Source organism: Molothrus aeneus, chromosome 8 (assembly GCF_037042795.1).
Source record: "Molothrus aeneus isolate 106 chromosome 8, BPBGC_Maene_1.0, whole genome shotgun sequence".
NCBI classification, from domain to species: Eukaryota; Metazoa; Chordata; class Aves; order Passeriformes; family Icteridae; genus Molothrus; species Molothrus aeneus.
The window spans coordinates 9,511,197-9,523,933 of NC_089653.1; the positions used below are offsets into that span (position 1 = coordinate 9,511,197).

General features: G+C 43.4%; 1 protein-coding gene across 14 annotated transcripts in view; it reads right to left on the reverse strand.

The window, feature by feature from the left end:
- Positions 1-6,061: 6,061 nt before the first annotated feature.
- Positions 6,062-12,737, reverse strand: part of CAMK2G (calcium/calmodulin dependent protein kinase II gamma) — a 114,016-nt gene continuing 107,340 nt past the window's right edge. For all 14 annotated transcript variants that reach the window (XM_066555132.1, XM_066555131.1, XM_066555134.1 and 11 more), the window contains 4 exons: positions 11,174-11,249; positions 10,594-10,688; positions 9,285-9,530; positions 6,062-6,756 (listed from right to left, as the gene is read on the reverse strand). In XM_066555132.1, coding sequence (XP_066411229.1) covers positions 9,298-9,530; positions 10,594-10,688; positions 11,174-11,249 — 404 coding nt within the window. In that variant the 3' untranslated portion in view covers positions 6,062-6,756; positions 9,285-9,297. The remainder of the gene's footprint in view (positions 6,757-9,284; positions 9,531-10,593; positions 10,689-11,173; positions 11,250-12,737) is intronic.

The following is a 12,737-nucleotide window of genomic DNA, read 5'->3' on the forward strand; positions in this document are numbered from 1 at the left end:
GGTGCCATTTTTGCAGGCTGTCCTCTGTTGGTACGAGCACTACTCTTTCCCACAGATGCATGAAGGAGAAATAAACCATGATGAGACAGTATTTCATTGCAAGTACTGGCCAAAACCCAAGTCTGCCAACATGCAGTCGTATGATGCATTAGCAAAATGGTTTTCTGTGAATAAATGTCATCCTGCCCATCCATTCACAGATAATTATGGTAAAATTATATAAATAGTAACAAATTAGGCACAGCCACCTTTCCCTCTCCCCATCCGCCAGTGCTTCAGAGGACTCTCCTATAGCACAAGAAACCTTCAGAATGAGATTTTATTAACTTAATTATATTCATCCTTTCCTTGTAGCCAGTCTGCCTTAAAAACCACAAACATATGCATTTTTGTTTTCTAATACTTGTTAAGTACATAAGAAATTGGCTTAAAATTCTTTAGAGCACTACACACCAACCAGTAAATTCCTATTCCTTACCAGCAGGCAAAGAGCTGGTGAGGAGTTCTGGCAGGTGAGGAGTTCTCAGGCATCAAGGATCTCAAGAGAAAAATTCATAATCCTCCACTCAAGCTGCTTTAAGTGCCCCCAAAGGATCACCTTTCTCTACTCTTAAATAAATGTATACCAAACCCAAATAAACAAGCATTCCAGGTGCATTAATCTGCAGTCCTAAACCTTTCAAATTCTCAGGCAAAAAAAATCACCTGTGATGTGCAGCAGCAAGACCATCTTAGCTTCTCTGCAGCACTGTCCATCAGTCTCTTACAGCAGTTTCTACAGAGGTCAGGCTTATCATCTGCATGGACAAATGGGAAAGCTGAAGCACAGAGCACATACCTGGCTTATCTGCAGTCACCCTGCAAAGCCATAGCAAACCCAAAACCAGATCACAAATCCAATCATTAGTAAAATGCTCTGTTTGGTTTTCTATGTTATCAATTACCCATAAGAGGTAACAATTTTCATAGTAAAATTGAAAGGATATTGACATTCAGAGTCCAGTTCTGCTCATATTCTCATATTCATATTTACATTCAGGGCCCAGTGCTGTTCATACTTCTCCCCACATCTCATAGATACTGTAAGCACAGGAGCATCCTGCCAGGCCTTTGTGCCACTAGCCCAGCAAGTGAGAGCAGAGCAATCCTAGTTTAAAAGCAAATCTATTTGGGCATAAATAAAAGCTACCATCAATTACAAGTCTCCCACAGAGTAATCCACCTGTGTATACAATCATGCATGTGCATAAATTGGAAGGGAACTTAAAAAAACACGTTTTGACACTCATCTTTGGTAGGAAGATAGCAAAACTTCATCTAACAGGATGAACAGATTTTAAACAGCTATAGCAGAGTGGGAAGTAAGGTTCTGGGACTATCCCTGTTTGATAGCTCAATACTGGAGCTATTACAATGCAGGGAAGTATCATTCCTAATCCCTGCTGTCAGCTCAAACATAAGACATAAAACAGGCACCATATATATGCTACACTAAATATTCTTGACCTGAGTGTTAGTCTATTTTGCTTTCAGCAAGTGTTTAAATTACTCTTATCCTCGTTAAAAGGGTTCCTAAAAACACGGGATATCGCCACTAATTTTATGAGTACCTTCCTAGTGCTTATCGGCTCATATTGCTACATATCTTCAAAGATCATCAAGACAGGATTAACTGCTTCAGGAGAAATCTTCGCTGATGAACGCTCCTGCCTCCTAGGTCAGAACTGAGAGCAGAACGTCTCTTTGCTCCCCAAATAGCAGGAGCCATTTCTTCCGGGCACGAGCAGATTGCCTTTAGTCCCAGTAAAACGGACTATAAAACTCTTACCTTCTCCCTTTAAACACTAAGGACAGGTTTTTTTTCCTCCTGTTTCATCAGGCAGCAAAAGTAATCATCTCTCTAAGCAGCACCAGCTGACACCTATTTACTGGGTAATTGCTGCAGTTAAAGGGGATTAAGCACAATGAACTCGCTTTCAGTGATAAGGCAAAGCCACTCCCTCCCTTCGCCACTTCCCAGACACACCTGGGAAGAGCTCAAGGGAACGGAGGCCCGCCAGGCCTGCCAAATGGGGGCCGCATGCTGGCTAGAGCCCCTTTGCTGCAGCCAGCGCCAAAAGGAGATGTGTGTGCCCCGCACAGTGACAGCAGTGAGTGTGATGGACAGGAGATGTGTCCCCGCACAGTGACAGCAGTAAGTGTGATGGACAGGAGATGTGTGTGCCCCGCACAGTGACAGCAGTGACTGTGATGGACAGGAGATGTGTGTGCCCCGCACAGTGACAGCAGTGAGTGTGATGGACAGGAGATGTGTCCCCGCACAGTGACAGCAGTGAGTGTGATGGACAGGAGATGTGTGTGCCCCGCACAGTGACAGCAGTGAGTGTGATGGACAGGAGATGTGTGTGCCCCGCACAGTGACAGCAGTGACTGACTGTGATGGACAGGAGATGTGTCCCCGCACAGTGACAGCAGTGACTGTGATGGACAGGAGATGTGTGTGCCCCGCACAGTGACAGCAGTGACTGACTGTGATGGACAGGAGATGTGTGTGCCCCGCACAGTGACAGCAGTGAGTGTGATGGACAGGAGATGTGTGTGCCCCGCACAGTGACAGCAGTGACTGACTGTGATGGACAGGAGATGTGTCCCCGCACAGTGACAGCAGTGACTGTGATGGACAGGAGATGTGTGTGCCCCGCACAGTGACAGCAGTGACTGACTGTGATGGACAGGAGATGTGTGTGCCCCGCACAGTGACAGCAGTGAGTGTGATGGACAGGAGATGTGTGTGCCCCGCACAGTGACAGCAGTGAGTGTGATGGACAGGAGATGTGTCCCCGCACAGTGACAGCAGTGACTGACTGTGATGGACAGGAGATGTGTGTGCCCCGCACAGTGACAGCAGTGACTGTGATGGACAGGAGATGTGTGTGCCCCGCACAGTGACAGCAGTGAGTGTGATGGACAGGAGATGTGTCCCCGCACAGTGACAGCAGTGACTGTGATGGACAGGAGATGTGTGTGCCCCGCACAGTGACAGCAGTGACTGTGATGGACAGGAGATGTGTGTGCCCCGCACAGTGACAGCAGTGAGTGTGATGGACAGGAGATGTGTCCCCGCACAGTGACAGCAGTGACTGTGATGGACAGGAGATGTGTGTGCCCCGCACAGTGACAGCAGTGAGTGTGATGGACAGGAGATGTGTCCCCGCACAGTGACAGCAGTGACTGTGCCGCACGCGAGGCCCGTGGGCAGCCCAGGCGGAGAAGCCCCCGAGCGCCCCCGGCCCAGCCGTGCTGGGCAGGGCTCGGCAGAGGGCTCGGGCAGCGCCTGCTGAGCCTCGGCTCAGCCACCTGCCCTCAGGAGCAGCTGAGATTGCAGGGTGGGAATAACCGAGAAAGGGCAAAGCGGCAAAGGACGGAGCGGAACAAAGCCTACCTCATGGGGCATACGTGAAATGATAACGAGAGGCAGTATAAAACCAAAATTAGTTAAATCCAACTAACTTTTAACTTAAGAAATGATACTTACACTGCTAGACCTGACAAGTTCTGTGCCTCTGCAGAAGCATCCCAGCTACGACACAAAATACACTAGTTAATAAATAACTAAATCACAACTTGAGATCAGCTGTTTACATCAGGCAAACCAAATAGCAAGATAGCTTCTCCCACAAGAATAATCTTAAATATTGTTGAGGAAAACAAAGACCAGGAAAGGAAGTAATAGCATTGATTTGCCAAGGATCAGGCTATTTGGAACAAAAGCAGAATTTCCCTGTTATCCCTAGTCTGTCAGGGAAATGCCATAAAGGTAATTTTAATAGGTTCTGTCATCCTTTTGTTTTTAATGCTAGTTTTCTTCCCCTCCCCCCTTTTAGGTATGGTCTCACTTAACTTTTTAAACATTACATTTTTAAATGACACAGGAAAAAACACCTCCTCTGTCAATTGATTCTTATCCCAGAAGTACCAACTTCATATTGCTCAGGAGAATAATGTGACACTCCAAACTTTACACTGTTTAAATGTTATTTTATTAAATATCTTCAGTTCAAGGTTTCATTGTAACAAAGCTATGAAGGTTCTACCAACATTCAGACCAAACAAACAAACACTAGCTAACTTTAATTATTTCTATATCATGCAAAAATTCTGCATCAAATGCCTTCCATTTCCTGTTTAAAATGTGATATTTATAATATATATTATATAGATGCTTACATTAGCCCCATAAGAGAACATTAAGAATGCTAAAGGTGTACAGCTGTGTTTGATAATGGCCATACCAAGCTAAGGTTCTCATTAACTTAAAAGGAAACAAAACAAAACAAAACAAAAAAACCAAAAGAGTTTGTCTCCAAGACTGTGCAAAAACAAAAAACCCAACAGTTCTCTTCTTTTAAATTTTTTTCTGAAAGATGCATATACTTAATACAGAGGGTTCTCTTTTTTTAACTATTAATAATTATCAGGTAAAGAGACAAGGAAGATCAGACCGAAAGAAGGCATGCATAATATTTTGTATTTATCTTTTTTAAGTGGCATAACTGTAATCTGTTTGCTTTCTTTGTGGCTTAAAAAATTTTCTGAATGAAATATCACGGCTTTTTACTTTTCCACTTCAGTCACTGTCTTAAAAATGTTTTGAAATAATAAAATCTAGTGTTTGCCCCCCCATGGGTTCAGTCCCCTCCTCACTCCTCCCCTGGGATAGCAAAGGGAGGAAGAAAAGGGTGTTTGCTTAAATAAACCTGGGAAGAGTGGATGGCCTTTTCCTTCATCAGTGGTTAGCTGATCTAATCCTGGTGTGGGATAGCACCTCTCCAATAAAGGGAGCAGAGCGCTATCTGCTGCAAAGTGACAGCTCCACTTTGTGCAACAGCTTTAATTGTCTGCATTTTATTGAATAAGGATTAACATTGCAAATTCTCTTTCTTCTCATCTATAGTCTGCTAAAAGATTGCCACACACTTAGTATGCTCTCATGGAAATAATTTTAACTCTCTCTAGAGGTCCAAAAAATTATTAGGGGTAGATAAATTCAGGTAAAAGCCCATTCCAACTTCTGCAAGTGATGCCTTCCCTTGGTCAAGACATATCCCATCAGGTCTGCCAGAAAGGCCATTTTCTTCTTGGGGCTGGGCTCCCTCCTTGGTAAGGTCAACAAAACACTTCCGTATCTCCCACCCAATGAATAAAGGAACTGAACTCCTTTTGCAGCAAAGAAAAGAAAGGAAAATGAATTGGCCCAAAGGACGAACATCAGATCACGTGTTCATTCCCTTTCCCCTCTGCTTCATGAGGTATCCTCTAACACCCAGAGGCAACACGGGGTGGGGGGTGGCCTGGATTCCTTCAGCTACAGCTTTTGAGGTTCTGATCTGACAGTTTTCTGTGTTACAACATCACTGTAAAAAATAGAAAAATTACCCAAATAAACACTAGGAAACATGACACTTACAAACATCAGATGGGTTAGTGGTGGGGAGAAGCACCTGGCTGGGGCTGCTGGCTCCCACTGCTATTTTACTGGAGACCAACAAATCATACAGGAGGCCAGGTAACCCCTTTAATTCTAAGGGTGCATATATTTCAGTATAAAAAACACACGCTATTTATGCCTCATATAGGAGTGTATGTGCAAGTTTTCATGAAGAACATAACACTAAGTTTTTTGTCTGCTTCCTAAGGAACATGTGTTCTGCAGCACTGTGGATCCCAACTACGCTACTAAAAAGAAAAAAAAATAGAAAATCCCATACAAATACCCTCTTCCTCTAAAATCTCTGCTCTTAATGAAATGGTTTTTTATTTTGTTAAATTAAATAAGCTGGCTTCAAAACTCCATGTTTGTCCAGGTAGTGGCTGTTTCTAAAACCAGTATCACTAAAGAGCAAGCTTCTATTCAAGTTAATTAATTGGGTTAATAATGGGTTACTTAAACCCATTTTTAAATCCCTACTTCCATCTTTAGTTTTAAAACAACATTCCATTTTGTTTTATTTCTTTAAAAAAAAAAAAAAAAAGGAAAAAAAAAAAGAAAAGAAAAGTCTGTTTTGGGATCCAGCAGCCGAGCAACCAGGTCTCCATAGTATTCTTGCTGTGCAGAAATCGAGGAAGAAACAGGCTGAAGTCAGACTGCTGGGCAACAGGAAGAGAAGCACCTCCTCTCTCTTGAACCCCAGTCTTCACACTGGCTCCTCTGGGGTCTCTCCTTGCCACCTCTCACCGACTGTAGCTGCAGCACAGCCCGACTGTGGTATTAACTTCCACATCGCTTTGCGGAGCACAGTTCAGCCATCCGCTGTTCAAGCCGCCTCCTTTCTTGCTCTCCTTCTCTCTTTCTCTCCTTCACTTTTGCTTTCCCCCTCACTTCATTTCTGAAAGATGTTCCGGCTGCTGCCACTTTCTTAGCCCTGGGGGAGGGGGCATGTTGGATAATCTGTCATTTATTTAGCATTATTCCTGTTTTTTTATTCTTTTATACAAACAACATGTCTTTTTTTTTTTTAGATTTAAAAACACCTTCGTACAGCAGAAACAGACACGATGGATCCATGGAAAACAACAGAAAGGCAGTGCCCGGAGCATCAGATGCATGCAGGGTTTCGTGCATTTGGCTGCTGCCTGTTTGTAATTTGTATTTATTTTTTTAATGTCAAAACAGACATGACCGTTGCTGTCACTCAGGCACTCCAGAGCTGCTTGCTAAGAAGATATTGCCCTCCAGCTGAGTATCTCCACAAGTTGCTGCAGTCAGGAAGAGGTAATGTCCACCCAGAAAGGAGAGGGGAGAAGAGGATGGAAGATGGAAGGAAATAAAGCCATATATTAGCTGTACACAATTAAAAAACCACATTTTCTACAGGTTAATTATTTAATGTAGGTAGAAACCCCTAACACAAGACAAAGTGCAGCTCATGAGGAGACTTCTAAAGGTAAGAGGCACTCACATCCCCTTCCAGGGGGCTGAGAGTGCCAGTGAAAATTAAGTAATTGCTAAAATGTATTACATGCTGCTTTGGAGCAGCCCTGAGCCCACCCTCTCATAGCCATGACCCAGAAGCTGAAGAAGTTTCCTAAGGAGTGCTCAAAAGCTCTGGTCCTAAGGAACATTATCTGCCTCACTTTCCATTGGCTTTTGCCTTGAACTGAAAGATAATTATATTTTTGTTAGGGTTTTTATTTTTCAAATCTTCCATAATTTTGTCTCTGAACTTACTTAATATTTAAACAAATGTACGAGCTTCTCTGCAGTTTTGTGAAATTGTAGCCCTTTTGACTGCTTTTAGCAAAGGCCCTTCCTAGTTAACCCTCATGTACCAAATTACTGGATTTATTTTGATCAGTTTTAAGTCTGGGGTTTTTTCATGTTTGTTTAGCATTATCCTGTCATGAAAGTGTAGCCAAACTCTTCTTTCTACCATTTCTTAGTTTGCAAATCTTTGCAGAATCTCCCTTATAAGTCTTCTCCCTTCATGGTTCCCACTCTCTCCTTATACAGAAGTCCTCTGATTAATATCAAACTTTTTTTCTGGCTGCAGTTTCCTTTTCAGATGATTTACCCAGAACTGAACTCTGCCGTCCAGGTGAGAAGAAACCACTAATTTCTATTTAAGCATTCTTACTCACCTCATTCATTCTTCATCCTTAGCTTTCACTGCACATAGGATAACACTACTCCAAAATGATTCAGTGCATTCAGATGGGGGCTGCCCACACTGACCCCATTTGTAATTGCTTGTGGGTATACCTCCTCCAGAACCCAGAAATGCATGCAAATACTTCAACTTCCATTAGTTTACAGGGTATTTTTAAATATTGTTTTAACCAACATTTTGTGGTTTGGAAATACTTTCTGCTCTGCAGTTTTCAGAAACCCTCCAGCACATACTTTTGGAGGGCTTCAGCATTTCCACAGCCAAGAAACATACCTCTTCTGCAGCAGACTTTCCATTCCTAAATTTCCTCAGAAGTCATAGGCATAGCCACTGAGCCATACTGATCTTTAATTTAATAATTTCTTCTGCATAATTTTTTGGACAGACATCTCTCTCAATATTTCTGTGATGAAATCTGATGCAAGTTTTTTTTTGTTTTCCTGCAAAGGCTTTTTCCTTCTCACTGCCTTACTCCCTGGAAATGCAGCTGATTTTCCAGCTCCCTTGAAGCTTCCCTGCTTCTGGTGCCCCCAACTGGCTTCTGCTTTTCAAATTCCATCTGTGACCTCTGCAGCTTGCTTGTGATAGTTCACATTCCTTCCCATTGCCTTCAGCAGGGTTGAATACCTCACAACACACGAATATAAACTGCTCTTGGCTTAGTACCAAGTTGTTCACAGAACTAGGACTCAAGTAGCAGCTATACTTGAGCGGTTCATCCTTAAATGACCACATAAAAAAAGGTTGCCTCCCAGATGGAAATGTTTGTTGTGTTTGCCCTTAAATAGAAAATACTTAGTAGAAAGGTCCTAAGATTAGGAAACTTTGGACTATAAAATGGATGTAACATGTATTTCAGCATAAAACGAAAGGATGCAGAAAGACTTTGTACATCCACATTAAGGCAATAAACAAGAATGCCTTAATGCTGAAGAAGTGGATCTGATGTCCTTAGGAGCAAGCAACAATCATTTTGTCATGACATATTTTAGAGCCAAAGTTTCTTCCAATTATGAATTGTGGCAAGTTAATTGGGGGATTTTTTAAATCCTCTGATATTACTGTTTGTTTAGATTCTTTTCCCCTCTGAGTTTTCACAACGTGGTACATTAAATACTTTTTGCTTATCGGAAAATCAGTAGTAAAATTTATATGAATAAACCCTTACCCCTTATGGCACAGAAATTGTTCAGTATGGATTCTACAATATCCTTTCTAGAAGATGACATAATCATTAAAAAAGTCCTCTGAAATGACCCCCAGCATTGAAAGGTAGATGTGAAAGGGCCAACCTGTGCACAGCATGAGATACTCTTCCTCTCTGCTCCAGATTAGCCATTTGTCCAAGCACAGACCTGAGCACCTGGGAGGAAGCACAGCTGCTACAAGGGGACCTATGCCCAGGAACAGCTGTCTGGCACATGACTCCCATTTGTCATGTGGAGTGGCAGATAACCCTACTGAGTCCAGAGGACAGAACTTAAAGGAACACCATCTACAAGCCAAAGTGTTGAGCCATACAGACAACTAAAGATGGTTCTCTGACAGTCAGCTAAACGGCCCCGAATGCCGAATTCCCACAGAGAGCAGCCTCAGCCGTGTGTGATGTACCCATACCCGTATGTGATCCTCACTGGAGAGGTGCTGCAGGAGCTCCAGAGCAGTGGTAGTGCACATTGAGCCACTTGCCGTCGCGGCGGTGCCAGACGCGCGTCTCCTCGGACTGCGTGGTGCGGGGCCGGCCCTGCCCGTCGATGTACTGCGTCAGGCGGATGTAGGCGATGCAGGCGGCGTCCTCCCCGATGACGTGCACGTGCGGGTTCAGGATGGTCGTGTGGATTGGCTTGCTGTTCTTCGACAGTACTGGCAGGACATGCAAAACCATCGGGTTCATTTTACAGCTAAGGAGGAACAGCGTCCCACATTCTCCAACCTCTTCTATATTCTACTCACCTTTCACTGGATTCTGGAATACCACAAAAATTGGTCCTGCAATTTTTCAGGAAAAGTCCAAGCAATTCTTACCCCTATCACCTGTTATTCTCGCTACGAACTGTACACTTACTGCCAGGAATGCCCTGGCCCCTTTGCCCCCACTTCCTCTGCTGCTGTGTCTTCAGTTATGGGGAAAGAACTTTCACTGACAGAATATCATTGCAAAGGAGTCAGTAATCAGGAGATCTTTAAGCTAGGACAGCATTAAATATGAACAAACCTCAGAGAAGTGTTAGAATCACTCCATAAATAGGCTGTTGAGAGAGACAAAGTCTCTGCATACTTAGAGAACTACATTTGCCCATACAAAGGACCTTGACCTAACCCCCAAAATAAAACAGATTGAACAGCTCAGGATTTAAATTTCAATTATCTCATCCTGTGGAGACATCCAGGAAAGGAGACAAATCCCATAGTATAAATGACAGCATTTCTCCCAACTCTTTCCTGCCCCAGACTGACAAGGTGACTCTTGTCTATGTAAAAGGTTCATTAGGTGTTAGAGAGCTGAAACCATCCAGGGAAAGTTCAAAGCAAAAGCATCTTTGTGCCTGACCATTCAGTATGTCTACCCCAAACATACATGTTGCTTCCGCCAAAATCTGATCATTTTTTCCATTTTCATATCAGTAAGAACTCCAGTGAGTCAAACTTTTAAAACTCCTGCAGTCCGTGCCAGGTACAAAACATTTCCACCTGGCAGATTGTATGCCTAGAGTGAAGGGATGTGGGGGTTAGAATTGAAATTGTTGCTGAACAGGCTTTTTGACAGAAAGGCTGCTGGCTTTTATGAATGCATCATAACCCAAGCACAATCAAGTTCCTGCTTACTCTGACAATCAGTAACAACAAGGCAAATTTTCTTCCCCAAATGTGACATAAAGGAAGAGGAGAGAGAAAGGTGTTGGAGTTACCAAATCTACCCACTCACAGTTTTCAAAGTAAAACTTGTGGAAATCCATTCCTTCAACCAGGTTCCCCAGTGCTTCAGGTTCAAATGAGGTCAAGCCAGGATCACAGATTTTTCTGCAAAGAAAAGCAGCACAGGTTTACAGTTTGAATTTGAGCCCAAGAGCTATTCACACAGTGAAGTGCTGCTATGCCATTTGACTCACACCCTGTGTCCACCTAACTACATCTCCCTGCTACAAGAAGTAAGTTCCTGAAGACTCAACCCTACCATAACTCAAGGAGCCAACTAGATGGCATTTCACATGAAATAAATTTCTAGGTTATTGACTTTCCTTTTATTCTCTTTCTGCTCTTCTCGTTGCCCTCCCCTGCACTTTTCTTACAAACCCAGGACATTTTCCTATTGTTGCTCCTGTTGCTGTGTGCTACCTGACTTAATATTCATTTAGAGCTCTACTACTCCATCCTAACTGATGTAGGCTAAGAAGGATAAAACCTTTTACCATCCCTGACTGTGTGACAGCTCCTCATACCCAGGAGCCAGAGCATCACTTGCACACAAACTGATAAACAACCTGTCAGAAAGCATCTCTACTTACGTATAAGCCTCAAAATCTCCATTGTTGATGGCCTCTATCAGCTGCTCTGTTATCTTAATGATCTCTTGCTTACGCACTGTGAACAAGAAGAAAGAGCAATTTAGCTGTGCTGAAGAGTTCAGTAGAAATATGAGGCTAGTGGGTGCTTCCTACAAGCAATTTGTAGAGCACCATTAGTCTAGATCTCATAGGATGCTGCTCCCTGCATTCTGGAGATATGCAGTTAAGACAGCAATCCACATGAGAGTAGGGGGGCAGTGGTATGAAAGGGAAATGGTGATCCCATAATGCAGGGAGAAAGGAAATAAAGAAACCATATTAATTTTCTTTTTTTTTTCTTCTACAAAGGTCTAAGGCACCAGAGGTGTCTCCTAAATGACAGCCAGAGAGCTGCTTCTGGGGAGTCTGACCAATGAATGCCAGTGGCCCTGCCCATGTGAAGTAGTTTGGCAGCTTAAGACGTGGAAAACCTTCACCACAGTAGCCATATACAAATGGCCACCACACAGATCAAGCCAATTGGAAAGAGTCTCCCAACAACTTGCCTATCACCATCATCAACACCTCAGCTATTGTGAATGCTGCACAAGCAACTGGGACATGTAGGGATGGCTTCTGCAAGCTAGAAGGATGACAGCAGCAGGATGGATGGGTTGAATGAGCAGGTCCTAGCTATGTCTGAGAGTGCACACTGTTCCTCAGGCAGTTACCTTCTGCCAATCCCTATGGCACAATTCTTTATAGCACTCTGACAGCACTGCCATTAAGCCAACCCAGCACACTGGACTTCAAGATGAATGAAGACAAGGGCTGTCTATCTATTGTTGTTTGGCCCCCATGTGGCCAGCACCTCTGCATTCTCTTCTCTTGGTTCCCCACAACAGTTTGCCCAGGCCCCATACCCTCTGCAGTGCTCCATCATCCATGCTGATCTCAAGAATCAATAACATTTACAAAGTTTCAATTAGGTCTGTTAAACAACACAATTATAGTCTATGACTACTGTGTGCACCATACCTATGCCTGAGCCTATATGCACAACCTCGCATCTCTTCAGCCTTCCCCACACCTGTAGGTAGACTCTTCTGCACATTATATAGGCATTTAAGAGGTTCTCTAGCATTCTTTTCAATGTTATCAGATAATATACAATTCCTGCCACTAGAAGTGCCATTCTTGTACCCTTCAGCATCTAAAATATACGTGTCTGAAATAGAACCAGTCCCCTGACTGTTCTCCCTTTGGGCCCTGAAGCAAATTGTGCTGGGACTTCTGGGAAGTCTCATATAGGCATCTTAGAGGCCTATGATTAGGGGGATGGTGTTTAAATCAGGACCTACTGACCTACTACCCTTAGATGTTCAAGTCAGGGAAACTGAATTCCATTCTAAATGCCAGAAGATGCTACTCTGAACTGCTCCCCCCTTGCCCATGCACCTCATCCCACCATTGGTAAGTGCACCCAAAGAGCAACAAGATAATAATCTCACTGGCCATGAAAGATGTCCATACCCACTCTGGAAATCACTAAAGAGAATTTTACTACTGAGCCAGCCTCAGAAAC